General features: G+C 38.7%; 1 protein-coding gene across 2 annotated transcripts in view; it reads right to left on the reverse strand.

The window, feature by feature from the left end:
• Positions 1-15,014, reverse strand: part of CUNH11orf65 (chromosome unknown C11orf65 homolog) — a 155,347-nt gene that overhangs the window by 127,976 nt on the left and 12,357 nt on the right. For both annotated transcript variants that reach the window (XM_012474587.2, XM_012474586.2), the window contains exon 3: positions 7,571-7,663. In XM_012474587.2, the coding sequence (XP_012330010.1) occupies positions 7,571-7,663 (93 nt within the window). The remainder of the gene's footprint in view (positions 1-7,570; positions 7,664-15,014) is intronic.

A 15,014-nucleotide genomic window follows, 5' to 3' on the forward strand; every position in this document is an offset into this window, starting at 1 on the left:
AAATAACACTCAATGTGCAAAAGAAATTCAGAAAATAAACAGGGTAGAAACATTTCCCACATTTGTTTTAGGAGCCTAGCTAAATGTGATACCAAAATCTGACAGAGACAGCAAATTACACGTTCTGCATGAATATCGGTGCAAATATTTATACCAAATATTAGCAAACTAAATTGAGTGATATTTTAAAGGGATAAGATAATCATAACCAAAATGTACATATTATAAGAATGCTAAGAACATTTAACATGCAAACAAAAAATAAGAACAAAAGAAAAATAGTATCTCAGTTAAAGCAAAAAAGTTTTCATCAAATTTAGCATCTGTTCCTGGATTTACAAAAAAACTCTTGGCTTGGCACGGTGGCTCACATATGTAATCCTAGCACTCTGAAACGCCAAGGCAGGAAGTTTGCTTGAGGACAAGAGCTTGAGACCAGTCTAGGCAACATGGGAAGACTCTATCTCTACAAAAAAAAGTTTTAAAAAATTAGCTGGGCATGGTGGCACACACCTGTAGTCCCAGCTACTTGGGAGGCTGAGGTGGGAGGATCACTTGAGCCCAGGAGGTTGAGGTTGTAGTGAGCTATGATGGCACCACTGCACTTCAGCCTGGGTGTCACAGTGAGACCTGGCCTCTAAAAACAAAATTAAAAAACTCTTTTAGCTCAACAGGAATAGAAGGCAACTTCCTTAATCAGATAAAAGGATTCTACAATAAAAGAAAACAATAATAGTATACCTCATACTTAATGATGAAATATCAATCCTTTCCCTCTGAAATCCAGAATAAGACAGTGGTTATCACTTCTATTTACCATTACTGAAGGCTCTAGCCAGTGTAGAATGGCAAGAAAAAGAAATAAAATGTATCATATTTGAAAAGGGAAAAACAAGTCATTGAGGATGACATGATTGTTTACATAGAAAATCCAAAACAATCAATGTATATATTATTAATTGTTAGAATTAATAAATGAGAATTTCAAAGTTGTTAGGAAACAAGTTAATATACAACAATTGATTGTCTTGCTCCTGAATGACTATTGGGTAGATAATGAAATTAAGGCAGAAATAAGTAAGTTCTTTGAAACCAATGAGAACAAAGACACAATGTACCAGAATCTGTGGCACACATTTAAAGCAGTGTGTAGAGGGGAATTTACAGCACTAAATGCCCAAAAGAGAAAGCAGGAAAGATCTAAAATTGACACCCTAACATCACAATTAAAATACCTAGAGAAGCAAGAGCAAATAAATTTAAAAGCTAGCAGAAGATAAGAAATAACTAAGATCAGAGCAGAACTGAAGGAGATACAGACACAAAAAAACCCTTCAAAAAAATCAATAAATCCAGGAGCTGGTTTTTAAAAAAAGATCAGCAAACTAGATAGATCGCTAGCCAGACTAATAAAGAAGAAAACAGAGAAGAATCAAATAGGCACAATAAAAAATCACAAAGGGATATCACCACCAATCTCACAGAAATACAAACTACCATCAGAGAATACTATAAACACCTCTATGCAAATAAACTAGAAAATCTAGAAGAAATGGATAAATTCCTGGACACATACACCCTCCAAAGACAAAACTAGGAAGAAGCTGAATCCCTGAATAGACCAATAACAAGTTCTGAAATTCAGGCAGTAGTCAATAACCTACCAACCAAAAAAAGCCCAGATTCAGAAAGATTCACGGCCAAATTCTGCCAGAGGTACAAAGAGGAGCTGGTACCATCCCTTCTGAAACTATTCCAAGCAATACAAAAACAGGGACTCCTCCTTAACTCATTTTATGAGGCCAGCACATCCTGATACCAAAACCTGGCAGAGACACAACAAAAAAAAGAACGTTTCAGGCCAATATCCCTGATGAACATAGATGCAAAAATCCTCAATAAAATTCTAGCAAACCAAATCCAGCAGCACATCAAAAAGCTTATCCACCATGATCAAGTCGGCTTAATCCCCGGGATGCAAGCCTGGTTCAATATATGCAAATCAATAAACGTAATCCATCGCATAAACAGAACCAATGACAAAAAACACAATTATCTCAATAGATGCATAAAAGGCCTTTGATAAAATTCGACACCGCTTCATGCTAAAAAACTGTCAATAAACTAGGTATTGATGGAATGTATCTCAAAATAATAAGGGCTATTTAAGACAAACCCACAGTCAATATCATATTGAACGGGCAAAAGTTGGAAGCATTCCCTTTGAAAACTGGCACAAGACAAGGGTGTCCTCTCTCATCACACTTGCTCAACATAGTACTGGAAGTTCTGGCCAGGGTAATCAGGCAAGAGAAAGAAATAAAGGGTATTCAAATTGGAAGAGAGAAAGCCTAATTGTCTCTGTTAGCAGATGACATGATCGTATATTTAGAAAACCCCATTGTCTCAGCCCAAAATCTCCTTAAGCTGATAAGCAACTTCAGCAGTCTCAGGATACAAAATCAATGTGCAAAAATCACAAGCATTTCTATACACCAATAACAGAGAGCCAAATCATGAGTGAACTCCCTTTCACAATTGCTACAAAGAGAATAAAATACCTAGGAATACAACTAACAAAGGATGTAAAGGACCTCTTCAAGGAGAACTACAAACCACTGCTCAAAGAAATAAGAGAGGACATAAACAAATGAAAAAATATTCCATGCTCATGGACAGAAAGAATCAGTATCATGAAAATGGCCATATTACCCAAAGTAATTTACAGATTCAATGCTATTCCCATCAAGCTACCTACTACTGACTTTCTTCACAGAATTAGGAAAAACTACTTTAAATTTCATATGGAACCAAAAAAGAGCCCATATAGCCAAGACAATCCTAAACAAAGAACAAAGCTGGAGGCATCGGGCTACCTGACTTCAAACTACACTACAAGGCCACAGTAACCAAAACAGCATGGTACTGTTACCAAAGCAGATATATAGACCAATGAAACAGAACAGAGGCCATAGAAACAACACCACACATCTACAACCATCTGATTTTTGACAAATCTGACAAAAACAAGCAATGGGGAAAAGATTCGCTATTTAATACATGGTGTTGGGAAAACTGGCTAGCCATATGCACAAAACTAAAACTGGACCTCTTCCTTACACTTTTTAAAAAAATTAACTTGAGATGGACTAAAGACTTAAATATAAGACCTAAGACCATAAAAACCCTAGAAGAAAACCTAGGCAACACCATTAAGGACATAGGCATGGGTAAAGACTTCATGACTAAAACACCAAAAGCAATAGCAATAAAAGCCAAAACTGATCAATGGGATCTAATTAAACTAAAGACCTTCTGAACAGCAAAAGAAACTATCATCAGAGTGAACAGGGAGAAAATGTTTACAATCTATCCATCTGACAAAGGGCTAATATCCAGAGTCTACAAAGAACTTAAACAAATTTACAAGAAAAAAAAAAAAACCATCAAAAAGTGGGCGAAGGATATGAACAGACACTTTTCAAAAGAAGACATTTATGCGGCCAACAAACATGAAAAAAAAGCTCATCATCACTGGTCATTAGAGAAATGCAAATCAAAACCACAAGGAGATACCATCTCATGCCAGTTAGAATGGTGATCATTAAAAAGTCAGGAAACAGCCAGGTGCAGTGGCTCACAACTGTAATCTCAGCATTTTGGGAGGCCAAGGCAGGCAGATTACCAGAGGTCAGGAGCTCAAGACCAGCCTGGCCAACATGGTGAAATCTCATCTCTACTAAAAACACAAAAATTAGCCTGGCGTGATGGCGCACGCCTGTAATCCTAGCTACTCAGGAGACTGAGATGGGAGAATTGCTTGAACCCGGGAGGCAGAAGTTGCAGTGAACCAAGATCACACCTCTGCATCCCAGCCTGGGTGACAGAGTGAGATTTCATCTCAAAAAAAAAAGGAAGTGTTGGGAGGCCGAGGCGGGCAGATCACGAGGTCAAGAGATCGAGACCATCCTGGTCAACATGGTGAAACCCCGTCTCTACTAAAAATACAAAAAATTAGCTGGGCACGGTGGTGCGTGCCTGTAATCCCAGCTACTCAGGAGGCTGAGGCAGGAGAATTGCCTGAACCTGGGAGGCGGAGGTTGTGGTAAGCCGAGTTCGCACCATTGTACTCCAGCCTGGGTAATAAGAGTGAAACTCCGTCTCAAAAAAAAAAAAAAAAAAAGAAAGAAAGTGAAGAAACAACAGATTCTGGAGAGGATGTGGAGAAATAGGAATGCTTTTACACTGTGGGAGTGTAAATTAGTTCAACCACTGTGGAAGACAGTGTGGCAAATCCTCAAGGATCCAGAACCAGAAATACCATTCGACCCAGCAAGCCCATTACTGGGTATACACCCATAGGATTATAAATCATTCTACTATAAAGACACATGCACATGTATGTTTATTGCAGCACTATTCACAATAGCAAAGACTTGGAACCAACTCAAATGCCCATCAATGATAGATTGGATAAAGAAAATGTGGCACATATACATCATGGAATACTATGCAGCCATAAACCAGGATGAGTTCATGTCCTTTACAGCGACATGAATGAAGCCAGAAACCATCATTCTCAGCAAACTAACACAGGAACAGAAAACCAAACACCTCATGGTTCTCACTCATAAGTGGGAGTTGAACAACGAGAACACATGGACACAGAGAGGAGAACATCACACACCAGGGTCTGTTGGGGGCCAGGGAGCTAGAGGAGGAATAGCATTAGGAGAAATACCTAATGTAGATGACAGGTTGATGGGTGCAGCAAACTAACCATGACACATGTATAACGATGTAAAAACCTGCACGTTCTGTACATGTATCCCAGAACTTAGAGTATAATAATAATTTTTAAAAAGCACCAGCTGGGTGTAGTGGCTCATGCCTGTAATCCCAGCACTCTAGGAAGCCGAGGCATAAGAATTGCTTGAGCCCAGGACTTTGAGAGCAGCCTGGGCAACCTAAGGAGACCCCATCTCTACAAAAAATGAAAAAATTAGCTGGGCATGATGGCACATGCCTATTGCTCCAGCTACTTGTGAGGCTGAGAAGGGAGAGTCACTGGGGCCCAGGAGGTTGAGGCTGCAGTGAACTGTGATCAAAACTATTATATGGGTGAATCTTGAGGACACTGTGCTAAGTGACATAAGCCAATCACAAAAAGACAAGTACTGTATAATTCCACTCCCATGAGGTAATTAGTCAAATTCATAGGGACAGAACGTAGAATGGTAGTTGCTGGGAGATAGGTGGAAGGGAAAATAAAGGAGTTACTATTGAATGAGGATAGAGTTTTGGGGTTTTTTTTTTTTTTTTTTGAGACAAGAGTCTCACTCCGTCACCAGGCGCCAGGCTGGAGTGCAGTGGCACAATCTCGACTCACTGCAACCTCCGCCTCCTGGGTTCAAGCAATTCTCCTGCCTCAGCCTCCTGAGTAGCTGGGACTACAGGCGTGTGCCACCATGCCCAGCTACTTTTTGCATTTTTAGTAGAGATGGGGTTTCACCATGTTGGCCAGGATGGTCTCGATCTCTTGACCTCGTGATCTGCCCACCTCGGCCTCCCAAAGTGCTGGGATTACAGGCATGAGCCACTGCGCCCGGCAAGCTTTGATTTTATAAGATCAAAAGATTTATGGAGATGGGTGGTGGTGATGGTTGGTGATGGTTAACCACATTATAAATATGTTTAGAACCACTACACTGTATTCTTAAAAATGGTTAGGACAGTAAATTTTATATTATGAGTACTTTACCATAAAAAAAAAAATTGAGAAAAAAGAAGTAGTTAAAAAAAAAAAATACAAATAACTGATAAAGACCAGAAAGGGGTGTGGCAACTTATGCCTGTAATGCCAGCACTTTGGGAGGCCAAGGTAGGCAGATCACTTGAGTCTAAAAGTTCAAGACCAGCTTGAGCAACGTGGCAAAACCCTGTCTCTTCTAAACATACAAAAAATTAGCTGGACATGGTGGTGTGCGCCTATAGTCCCAGTTATTCATGGGGCTGAGTCCAGAAGGCTGAGGTTGCAGTGAGCCCTGATTGTGCCACTGCACTCCAGCCTGGGTTACAGAGACCTGTCTTCAAACAAACAAACAAACAAAAAAAGCCAACTCTCCCCCATCCCAAAAAAAAACCCCACAAGGATAGGGAAGACACACACCCACACACAGAGACACAGAGGAGACCTCAATAAGCACTTTCTATGTCACTAAAGTATCAGGTAAATACAAATTACAAACTGACAATATTATATATTAGTGAGAATGTAAAGTACGAAGAATACCAAAGATTGCTAGTGCAAATAAAAATTAGTACAGTAGCTTTGGGAAAAAGTCTAGCATTATCTACCAAAGTTGTGACACACATAACTTGTTGCTCAGCAATTCCATTTCTAGGTGGAGTATAAACCAAAAAAAAAAAAAATTTTGTACACGTATGTATGAGGAGACATGAAAATTCTCAGAAACAGTTATTATAATAGCCCCAAAATGGAAAAAATACAAAAGTCAATCAACTGTAGAATGAATAAACAGCAATATATTCATAAAAGTGAATAATGCCTATTAAAAATTAATTTTAGCTATGTAAATATATTGTTGGATGAACAAACATATACCCCAAAGCATACTATAGGATTCTATTAATATACAGCTCAAAAATAGAAAATTAAAGTATTATGTTAGAGCATAAAATAGTGGCTACCTTTTGGAAGCAGGGAGTTGGAAGTGATTTGTAGGGTACCCGAAGGGAGTGATTTGGAATATGAAAACATTAATCTGGGTGATGGTTACATAGATGTTTGCTTTGTGATGATTCATTGAGCTACATATTTATGTTTTATGAACTTTCAACATTGAGACATCAACCACCACCTGCAGAGGTCTGGCCTACAGACCTTAACTCAATGACAGATGAATAAATGCACTGCCACACCTGGTTCAGTGATTCAAGTGGGCTAGGGATGGTCATCGGCTGTTTTCAGAGGATGAAATGCAACCAATCAACCAAGACACCCTGTCCATCCACACATTTATTCAGTAATAGATTTCATAACAGAGGTTCTAAGTCAACATGCTTGTGAATAATTAACATGGTAAAAGAGTGGTTTTACAAATGATAAAAGCTTTAGGTTCTCGGTCTAGAGTAAAAACTATTAATGGGTAATTCCCCTTTGATCTCCCCCTGAGAGGACCATCCAGCACAAAGTTTACATAAGTAAATAGTTACAGTAGAGACAAAGGGATGTGGGGTAAACAGATTTAAAATGGGAAAGCCTTTTATCATCCCTATCTTTTCCCTAACATAATGGACCGGCCATCTTCAGCCTGTCCCAATAAAACCTTTCAGACTTCCAAAAGGTTTGAGACTAATCTATAACTTTCCCTAATATTTTGCTAATATTTTGCCAGCCACCCTGAGTGAATCCCAAGACAACATATGTTTAACACTTTAATAAAAACAGTTTTAAAAAGAAATAAACATGACGAGCACACTGAACTGATACAGTAATCATATTTTAAGGAAAAATATAGGCTGCTCTATCAATAAGTAATGTTCTTACCTCTTTGGGATTAATATATTTCATTATTTGATGTGGTTCTCCTTGTCTTCTTAAATCAATTAGACTTTTAAAGTGTTGAAATATAGCGACATTCTAAAGGTTCAAACATAAGATTTTATGATCAAAACTGGATTTTCTATTTCGACTTAGCTTTTTGCCTAATTAGGGCAAAATGAATAAAATTCCATAAAACAGATTTTATGTATGCACACTAGATTTTAGAAATATTATGCACTCAGGGTGTGCTTTGATAAGCCTAGTAATATTAGTATAATTCTCACAAAGAGTTTTACTCTTAAATTTGTAATTGCATCACTACCAACTATAAACGTAATATCCCAAACTTTGGTAAAGTCACTTCAGTATACTCTCCAGAGTAATCTAGAAGAAAAACAAAATACAGACTACTGATTAAGAACACTGATTATGGTATACTATTGTCTGGGTTCAGCTGTTAGTATTCACCAGCTGTGACTCTCCACAAGTTGCTTAACTCTTTGTACTCAGTTTCCTCAACTATAAAGTGGGAATGATAGTAGCCACCTCATACAGCTTTGGTGAGGAATAAATGAATTAATACTTACAGAGCACTTAAAAGTTTCTGACACAGGAAAACACTCAATAAACATTATCCATTGTTACCACTGCAGAATCCTCTTTATTTCTACAGAAATTCCACTGATTTATTATAGGATTCTGTAATGGTAACAGTGATTAATATTTATTGAGTATTTACCTATTTTTCACATTATGGCAAGTTTAGCTAAACAATCACAACCAATTAGTCTATCTCGGAAAACTACTTCTTTGGTAACCCTACCCTCAGACCCTATCTCCCTAAAAATGCTTTAGCAACTCTTGGTAAACACCCTACTCCCAGTTTGCATATGTCAAATCAAATAAAATAAATTCAAATTGAAGTAATCCATAGTACCAGCATAACAATCTAAAGCCCCACTACAATTGCCTATGGAAGACGATGCAGCCCGTGACTATACTACTGGTATTGTTCCTGAAAGAAAGATATGATGTGCCCCAAATTAAACCCCAAATTGAGTATCAAGAAATACTTATTATGGTTAAAAATCTGAATAAATACTATTTATTTATCTTCTAAATAGATGGTTACTATATCAGTTGTCTACTAATACATAACAAACCACCCTAAAACTTAGTGGCTTAGAGCAATAACCATTTATTATTTTTCTCTTTCTGTGGGTTGACAGGGGAGTTCTGCTGGTCTTGGTTGGACTCATACACTGGCTGTAGTCAGCTGCCAGATCAGCTGGAAATGGGTGATTTAATAGGGCCTCACACACATATCTCGGTCTTCAGCTGGAATTCTTGGAATATCTAGGATGGCTGGGCCTCTCTTTCCACACAGACCTTCAGTTTGAGCTTCTTCATAGTATGGAGGTTTTAAAGTACCAAAGAGAGGCTGGGTGCAATGGCTCGCACCAATCCCAGCACTTTGGGAGGCCAAGGCATTAAAAAAAAAAAAGGTACCAAAGACAGAGAGAAAGTAGAAGTTACAAGGCTTTTTAAGGCCTTATCTTGGAAGTCACAGCAACATTTATTCTGCATTCCATTGGTCAAACTCAAGTACTAACAGGCCTCAAGGGGTTAAGTAAATGGTGTGATACACAGGAAATTCCATATATATTACAGCCTCAATTGACCCTGCAGTACAGAGGGGAAGGGAAATTCTCCACCGGGATAGAACCTCAAGTAGCATATCTGGTTATATATTGTGCCTGGAAGAAAAGATGGCCAGAAGTATAGATCTATAGATGGATAGTGACTGATGGTATGACTGGATGGTCAGGGATTTGGAAAGAGCATGGTTAGAAAATTGGTGACAAGACCGTCTGGGTGAGAGCTATGTGCAGACTTTTCCAAATGGGCATCAAGTGAGAAGATGCTTGTTCTATATGAACGCCCACCAAAGAACAATCTCAGCAGAGAAGAATCTTAATAATCAGACGAGCAAGGTGATTCATTCTTTGGAATCAGTCAGCCTTTCCCCCCAGCCACTGCTATCCTTGCCCAATGTGCTCACGAACAAAGTGGTCATAGCAGTAGGAATGGAGTTTATGGCCGGACGCACTGGCTCACAGCTGTAATCCCAGCACTTTGGGAGGCCGAGGTGGGTGGATCACTTGAAGTCAGGGGTTCAAGACCAGCCTGGCCAGCATGGTGAAACCCTGTCTCTACTAAAAATACAAAAATTAGCTGGGCATGGTGGTGGGTGCCTGTAATTCTAGGAGGCTGAGGCAGGAGAATCACCTGAACCCAGGAAGCAGAGGCTGCAGTGAGCCAAGATGGCACCACGGCACTCCGGCCTCGGCGACAGAGGGAGACTCCATCTCAAAAAAAAGAAAGAAAGAAAGAAAGAAAGCAAAAAGGAATGGAGGTTACTCATAGGCTCAGCAACATGAATTTCTACCCACCAGATCTGGCTACTGCCACCACTGAGAGTCCAACTTGCCAACACAGAGACTAACACTGAGCCCCTCATATGGCATAATTCCTTGGGGGAACTACCTAGCTTCCTTGAGACAGATCAATTATTTGGAACATTTCCATTATAGAAAGCGCAACACTATTTTTCCCACTGGAATCGACCTCTGATCCTTCCATGTACACAATGCTTTTACAAAAACCACCTTCTGTGTACTTTGAAAATGCTTTATTCGCTGCCATGGTATTCCACACAGCATTGCTCCCGATCAGAGAACTTGGTTCACAACAAGTGTAGCACACCAATGGGCCCATGCTTATGAAATTCACCAATCTTACCTTGTTCCCAATCACCCTGAAGTAACTAGCCTGACAGAACAGTGAAATGGCATTTTAGAGACTCAGTTGCAGTTAGAGTTCACTGACAACACTTTTCATACTAGGATGACATCCTCTATGTTGTAGTAGATGCTCTGAATCAATATGGTGCTATTTGTCCTGAATTTGGGAATTAAGCAGTAGAAATGAAACTGGCTTCCCCTCAATATTTTCTTTAGTGATCCACTAGTGAAAATTTTGCTTCCTGTCCTTCTTTGTACCTTTGTGCTCTGCAAATATAATTGTCTTAGTTTCCATGGAAAGACTCCGTTTCCACCAAAGTACACAGCAATATTAAAATGGAAACTGATACTGCCACCTGGCCATCTTGTGCCCCTCATATCAACAAACCAACATGTTAAAAAAAAAAAAAAAAAAAAAAAAAGGCTATTATCATTCTGGCTGGGGTGATTAATCCTGATTCTTAGGAGAAAATGAGCTATTACTTACTACCAGTGGAAGTTAAGGAAGATGTCTAAAATTCAGGAGATCTTTTGGGGTGCTTTTTAGTAATATCATATTCTGTAAGCAAAGTTAATGGAAAATTATAACAACCCCAAATAGGCATAATTGTTAAAGGTCTAGACCCTTTAGGAATGAAATTTTGGCTCAATCCCTTCCTCCACCCCCCAGCAAGGAACCACAAGCAGCTGAAGTGCTTGCTGAAAAATAGAGAGAATATGAAATAGCTACTGGAAGAAAAAAGTTAAAAATACCAGCTATGATCCCATAATTAGTTGCAGAAACAGGTAGTATCTATGAATATTTCTCCTATACATCTGCATATAAATATTAGCCATTTTTTCTTTTGTTTCTCCTGCTCCCATTCCCCTAGGGTGTATTAATTACAGTGTGGTAGGCAGTATAATGCCCCCCAACAAAAGATGTTCACACCTAATCCCTGTAACCTGTAAATACGGTGTTACATGGAGAACGTGAATTAAGATTGCAGTTGGAACTAAGGTTGCTAATCAGCTGACTGTGACACAGGAAATTTTCCCGTCTGGCTCAAGGTAATTGCAAGGGTCCATATGAGAAATGTAGAAGAGTCAGTGACAGAGTGATGTGATGTGAGAAAGACTTGACAGGTCATTGCTAGCTTTGAAAACAGAAGAGAGTTGCTTCAGGAAAGGATTTTAGGAGGAAAAAAGAAAGAAAGAAAATAGAAGGGTGCCATGAGCCAAGGATGCGGGCAACTTCTAGAAGGAGGAAAAAGCAGGAAATTCTTCCCTAGAGCCTTCAGAAAGAAAGAACTGTACAAGCCCTGCTGACACCTTGATTTTAGCCCAACGACGCCTATTTCAGACTTCAGACCTCCAGAACTGTAAAATAATACATTTTTGTGGTTTAAACCACTAACTTTGTGGCAATTTTTATAGCAGCATTAGGAAATTAATGCAAATGCTTAATTTTCTGTCTGGTATTTAAAGTATATGATATCATAGGTAGAGTACGGTTCAGCAAAAAAGAGGAATAAAAATGATCCAAAAATGGATAAAGGTACTTTCGGGAAGGCTGTGAATATGTTTTGGCCTATATGAGGAATGTTAGATGGAAGCATGGTTTTAATTTTGATTTTATTTGGAAGTTAAATATGGTTAAGAGGGATGTATATGGATGCTAAGGTGGCAAGGGGTAGACTCTGCTGGATTATTCTATTGTCCACTTGACCAAACATGGACAAATATAAAGAAAATTACTTATAGACGCATCATAATCAAACTGCTAAAAACCAAAGACAAAGAGGCAATTTAAAAGCAGCCAGAAAATAAATACCACATTACTTTCAGAGTAGAAAGAGTAACACTATTTCTTTACTTTTTAATAGAAACTATGGAAGACAGAATAGAATGGAATGCCATCTTTAAGGTGCTGAGGGGGGAAAAAACCCCAATAACATGCCTGTCTAGATTTCTATGAAATGTGATAATACTGTTTGACAAATAAAAAGGAAATAAAGATATTTTCAGACAAATAAAAGCTGAAGGGATTTTTCACAGGAGGTCTAGCATCTATGAAATCTTATAAGAAATACTACAGACTGTATAGGTGGCTCACATCTATAATGCCAGAACTTTGGGAGGCTGACAAGGGAAGATCACTTGAGGCCAAGAGTTTGAGACCTGCCAGGTCAACATAGCAAGAACGCATCTCTACAAAAAAAAGAATAAAAATAAATTTTTAAATTAGGTGTGGTGATGCACGCCTAAAGTCCTAGCTACTCAGCAGGCTGAGGCTGGAGGATCACTTGAACTCAGGAATTTGATGCTGCAGTGAGCTATGATTGCAACACTGCACACCAGCCTGGGTGACAGAGCAAGAACCTGACTCTCAAAAACAAAAACAAAAACAAACTACAAAGAATTCTTGAGTTGGCAGAAAATTAATACCATATGAAAAGAAAGAACTGCAGGAAAAAATGAAGGGCTCTGGAAATGGTTTGTATCTGGACAAATAAAAATGAATACTGAAGGCTGGGCATGGTGGCTCATGCTTGTAATCCCAGAACTTTGGGAGGCTGAAGTGGGCAGATCACAAGGTCAAGAGATCGAGGCCATCCTGGCCAACATGATGAAACCCTGTCTCTACTAAAAATACAAAAATTAGCTGGGCATGCTGGCGTGCACCTGTAGTCCCAGCTACCCAGGAGGTTGAAGCAAGAGAACTGCTTGAACACGAGAGGTGAAGGTTGCAGTGAGCCAAGATTGCACCACTGCACTTCAGCCTGGCGACAGAGTGAGACTCTGTCTTAAAAAAAAAAAAAAAAAAGATATTGAAATTAAAGAAAACATAAATAAATGGAAAGACACCCCACATTCATGGATTGGAAGGCTTACTATTGTTAAGATGACAATATTACCCAAAGCAATGTAAGGATTCAATGTAATCACTATCCAAAATCCCAATGGCATTTTTTTAAAAAATAGAAAAGCCCATCCTAAAATCTATGTGGAACACAGGGGACCCTGAACAGCCAAACAATATTGAAAAAGAATAAAATAAGTGAAAAAGTGTGAGTTGGAAGAGCCACACTTTCTAATTTCAAAACTTACTAAAGCTACAATAATCAAAACAGTTTGGTACTGGCATATGGACAGATATTCAGGCCAATGGACTACAATAGAAAGCCTCCAAATAGAGTCATATATATATCATCGACTCAATTTTTGACAAGGGTTTTAAAACGATTCAATGAGGAGGACAGTATTTTCAACAAATGTATCTGTGAAAATTATATACCCACACGAAAAATAATGAAATTGGGTCCTTAATTTACACCATATGCAACAATAACTCAAAATGAATCAAAGATCTAGGTGGCATGCAGTGGCTCACACCTATAATACCAGCACTTTGGGAGGCTGAGATGGGAGGATCACTTGAGGTCAGGAGTTTGAGACCAGCCTGGCCAACATGGCGAAATCTCGTCTCCACTAAAAAAACAAAAATTAGCCAGGCATGGTGACGTACATCTGTAGCCCCAGCTACTCGAGAAGCTGAGGCAAAAGAATCCCTTGAACCTGGGAGGTGGAATTTGCACTGAGCTGAGATTGAACCATTGCACTCCAGCTTGGGCAACAAAGCAAGACTCTGTCTCAAAAAAAAAAAAAAAAAATTTAAATATAGGCATTAAAGCCATAAAACTCCTAGAAGAAAATATGGGGGAAAAAAGCTCTATGATATTGAATTTGGTAATGATTTCTTAGCTATAACACCAAAAGCACAAGAAACAAAATGAACAAAAAGATAAACTGGACTATATAAAAATTAGGTTCGGTGTGGCAGTTCATGCTCATAATCCTAGCAGTTTGGGAGACCAAGGCGGGCAGATCACTTGAGGTCAGGAGTTCAAGACTAGCCTGGTCAACACAGTGAAATCCCATTTCTACTAAATAAAAATACAAAAATTAGCCAGCCATGGGAGTAGTTGCCTGTAGTCCCAGCGACTTGGGAGGCTGAGGCAGAAGAATCATTTGAACACAGGAGGCAGAGGTTTCAGTGAGCAGAGACTGTACCACTGCATTCCAGCCTGGGTAACAGAGCAAGACTTCATCTCAAAAAAAAAAAAAAAATTCTAAACTTTTTGTGCATCAACGGACACTATCAAGAGAATAAAAAGGCAATCCACAAAATGGGAGAAAATATTTGCAAAGAAGATATTTGATAAGGGATTAATATCCAAAAAAATAAAGAACTCCTACATCTCAATAACAAAATTAACTCAATGCAAAATGGGCAAAGGTCTTGAATATATTTCTCCAAAGAACAGTTACAAATGGTCAATAAGGACAGAAAAGATTCTCAATACCACTAGTCATTAGGGAAGTGTAAATCAAAACACAATGAGACACTACTTAACATCCATTAGGATGGCTATTATCAAAAAACTTGAAAATAACAAATATTGGCAAGGATATAGAGAAATTAGAAACCTTGTGCATTGCTGGTGGGAATGTAAAATGGTACAGTCACTGTGGTAAAGTCTGGCAGTTCCTCACAAAGTTAAACATAGAATTACAACATGATCCAGCAATTCTTCTTCTAGACATATACCCAAAAGAAAGCAATGGCTCAAACAGATACATCAATTTTTAGCAGCATTATT

The sequence above is a fragment of the Aotus nancymaae genome, unplaced genomic scaffold (genome assembly GCF_030222135.1).
Source record: "Aotus nancymaae isolate 86718 unplaced genomic scaffold, 86718_ANA_hifiasm-v0.15.2.pri h1tg000012l, whole genome shotgun sequence".
NCBI classification, from domain to species: domain Eukaryota; kingdom Metazoa; phylum Chordata; class Mammalia; order Primates; family Aotidae; genus Aotus; species Aotus nancymaae.